General features: G+C 43.1%; 1 protein-coding gene across 1 annotated transcript; it reads right to left on the bottom strand.

The window, feature by feature from the left end:
* Positions 1-510: 510 nt before the first annotated feature.
* On the bottom strand, positions 511-2464 carry LOC128621585 (zona pellucida sperm-binding protein 4). Its single transcript, XM_053647460.1, has 8 exons — positions 2078-2464; positions 1812-1999; positions 1629-1726; positions 1403-1560; positions 1124-1316; positions 896-1043; positions 737-812; positions 511-665 (listed from the first exon to the last, which is right to left on the bottom strand). Exons 1-8 carry the CDS (start codon positions 2355-2357, stop codon positions 571-573), a joined length of 1236 nt encoding a protein of 411 aa, XP_053503435.1. The 5' UTR covers positions 2358-2464; the 3' UTR covers positions 511-570.
* Positions 2465-3212: the final 748 nt, after the last annotated feature.

The following is a 3212-nucleotide window of genomic DNA, read 5'->3' as shown; positions in this document are numbered from 1 at the left end:
GTTCCCTGTCCTTTCCATACAGGGACAATTTTAGACAAACTCAAGTCTAAGTTTAATCAATTTCACACCAGTTATATCCTATCCAAGCCTGCCAATTTCAACTGGACCAAAAGTCATTTTTCAATGTCCAAAGTCAGGCCTACACTTAACGGAACGCTTGCTCTAGCCACAAAGTCATGCCAAATTTGCATTTGGGTCTTATGCAACACCCAGGGGCTTTTTAACAGTGAAGACTAAGCTTAAAGGGTTCTTAACAGAGCTTATCTGGAGCTGAAACACAATCTAGGCAGAAAAACAGCATTACCTAGCAGAAATGCTACCAAGTCACAGCACTTGAGTAAGACCCCACCCCCCAGCCATCATCTGCAAGTCATGCTGGATTAAAGCAATGAGTGTAAGCACCATGTGAACACACTGAAATTACATGTGAAGGATCACTAGAGTAAGTGATACTCCAGTGATCACAACACAGAACCCATCATAGATGGATATGCTAGACACAGCTTGTGCACAAGACATTTGAGCCAAACAGTCAGTTTGAAAGTAAAAAATGCTTTATTCTCCATAGCTTTAAGCAAACTGAGGTGAGGAGCTTTGGGTAAAGATCACTCCTCCACTAGACACTATTCCTGAGGTGTGAGCAGAGCCTTCTGCAGCATCTCTTCCTAAGGAGGGAAAAAGAAAATCCATAAGCCAGTCAAATGAAGAACAAGCAGTATTAAGGTGGTCTACCTACTTCTTCTGGCACATGTGGGTTCACAAGAGTCTTGTGCAGTTGGAAGACATACAGCTGTACTGCAGTGGATGTAGAGCTGAGGAAAGACAAATTAAGCAGTCAAACCCATTTCATGTACAGAAGCATGTGCAAGAGCATGAAGAGAACGCAAGCCTTTACCGTCTCGTGCATTGTAGCCATAGAACCTGGATCCACGAATGTGAACATCTTCAGGACAAAGCGTCTGTAATGGGTAGGGTATGCAAGTCCAGACATCCCATTAACTGGCATCAGTTTGGTCAAATACCGATCATCCTTGTATGGACACCTTTGGATTACACAAGGTCATCACTTCCTGTTCAATACGGTCACTAATCTACACAAGCAGAAGACCTGTGAAGAGCTTACCCATTCACCAGAAGGTCCCACTGGGGAAGGCTGTAGGGGTTAGGGGAAGCAGTCGCCCAGCAGCCTCCCAAAACCAGGACAATATTGGGATCAGTTCTTCCCACAATGTGCACTTCAACATACACTGGTTCCCTCAGAACCTTAGTCACAGGGTAGTCAGCAGCACTGTAGTACGAGGTATAGGCTACTTCATCTGTTGGGTGGCAGAGGGGGGAATCAAATCCTGTTCAAACCATTCACAATTCAGACTACATGCTAATATCCAGACAAGTTTCTCACCTTCCGCACACCCCTTGGCAACACAGTGACCATTTCCTAGTCTTAGTTCTACTTGGAGTGGTCCAGAAGCAACAATGGAGGGAGGATCAGCATTGGCTGAAGGGTCAATAGCCAGAGTGGCCAAGCTAACACCTGAATATTTACACTGGAAGTAAAGCCTACAAAGGAAACAATAGATCAGTAAAAGCCTTAAAGAAACCCCTGCCATGAGTTTTAGTCATCTTACTCATAGTGAGTGTCTCTGGTGATTGCTCCTCGGGATCCAACCCCAACTTCATAGGAAGAGAGCATCCTGTTTTCATAGACCACATAGCCACCTTGTACCTGGACAGAGGCGAGTAGCAGAGCTCACACTTTCTATACATCTTAAAATTGAACACCATCTATTTGGGAACAACTAAACACAAACCATCATGGTCGTCCCACAAGCAGTTACAGGAAACTGGTATATAGCAAAGGCTGTATTCGAGTCAACAGGACTACAGGGTCCAGTGTTTCCTCCCAACATGCTGATGGACTCCAGGCTTATCCTGGGAACTGTTGCATCTCTGGCCACCACCAGCACAAACTGGCCATCAAGGGTACACTGGACAGTCACTGTCAAAACCAAAGAGAAAGGAGTCAGTTAATCATTTTTTACCAAGAATCAGAAGTCAGATAGAACTCCAATCTTACCCATCTTCCCATAATAGCACTGTTGGCCATCAAAACAGCAGTTTATAGTGGTGCACTGATCACCATTGATGCCAGGTTCTCCACAAGGAACCCTTTCGTAGTCTTGCACTTGGCATTTCACAACCTGGCCAAGCATCTGTGGCTGCAAAGTAGGCTTCCCAGGAAGCTGAGGAGCTTGAGGTGGCATTTTTACAGCTTGCGGGGATGCAGGGGTACTGCTCACATAGTTGAAGACCAGAAAAAGCCCCACAAGTGCTAAACTTACCCTTGTAGTTGCCATTGCTCCCAAACTGCACACACCACTAGTGAGACAGTTAGCAACAGTGGCCTTTTATTGTGTCTTTCCTCCTAATTGTATCTGGAGTCTCCTCCTACTCAACTAGTCATTAACAGTGTTCCAGCCGTGTCTCAGCATTAACTGCTTAAATCACTGCGTTCATGTTAATGGCGGTCATTTTGAGAGGTGTTTGAAATAGATATTTGTTCAGTTACTTGTCACGTTAATTGTCTGTGAGAATAATGTAATGCTAACACATGCAAGCCTTAGTTATATAAATTAGATGGCAGCTAATCAACAGAAAAATTAAACCATCGTTTTAATGTATGCCTTTAAATTTAAAATACTATTATTATTATTATTATTATTATTATTCTATATCTAAACCTGACTCTATAATCACAGCAGCTTTTGATAGGATCCTCACTTGTTAGAAAACAATCCGTTATAACAATCCATGCGATCTCAGTGAATGGACACTTCTGCATTTGTATCCGCATCAGTACCCCTCGTTGCATCAAAGTCGACTAACATTGCAGCAGAGTGAATGAGGCAAATAGATGTTTCATGTGTGTTGTAATTTAATGTTGTTTTTTTTCCAGATTGACTGCTATTCTGTCCATGGTATGACAGATGACCAGCTAATTAAATATGTGCCCAAAATTGGAGATCGGACAGCTATTCGGCAGTACTGCAGAAGAGAGTACCAGTTTGGGTTTTTAAAATGGTTTGGGTTTTAGCACCATAGTGTTCCAGTTTGGGTTTTTAAAATCTGGTAACTTACCAGACAGAGTACATGGAAATTCATAACTTCATACCTGGACAAGCACTTGCGCCATTAATGGAGGTCTCAAACAC

The sequence above is a fragment of the Ictalurus furcatus genome, chromosome 17, assembly GCF_023375685.1.
Source record: "Ictalurus furcatus strain D&B chromosome 17, Billie_1.0, whole genome shotgun sequence".
Taxonomy (NCBI): domain Eukaryota; kingdom Metazoa; phylum Chordata; class Actinopteri; order Siluriformes; family Ictaluridae; genus Ictalurus; species Ictalurus furcatus.
This window is presented reverse-complemented; position numbering and strand designations above follow the sequence as displayed.

What these genes read in the sequence shown, in the direction of transcription:
- LOC128621585 (XM_053647460.1), bottom strand. Translation starts at nt 2,357, where the DNA reads ATGGCAACTACAAGGGTAAGTTTAGCACTTGTGGGGCTTTTTCTGGTC. An exon ending in CTTGTGGGACGACCATGATG is followed by an intron (nt 1,727 to 1,811) that starts GTTTGTGTTTAG and finishes GCCTCTGTCCAG; the next exon opens with GTACAAGGTGGCTATGTGGT. An exon ending in TGGCTACAATGCACGAGACG is followed by an intron (nt 813 to 895) that starts GTAAAGGCTTGC and finishes GTCTTTCCTCAG; the next exon opens with CTCTACATCCACTGCAGTAC.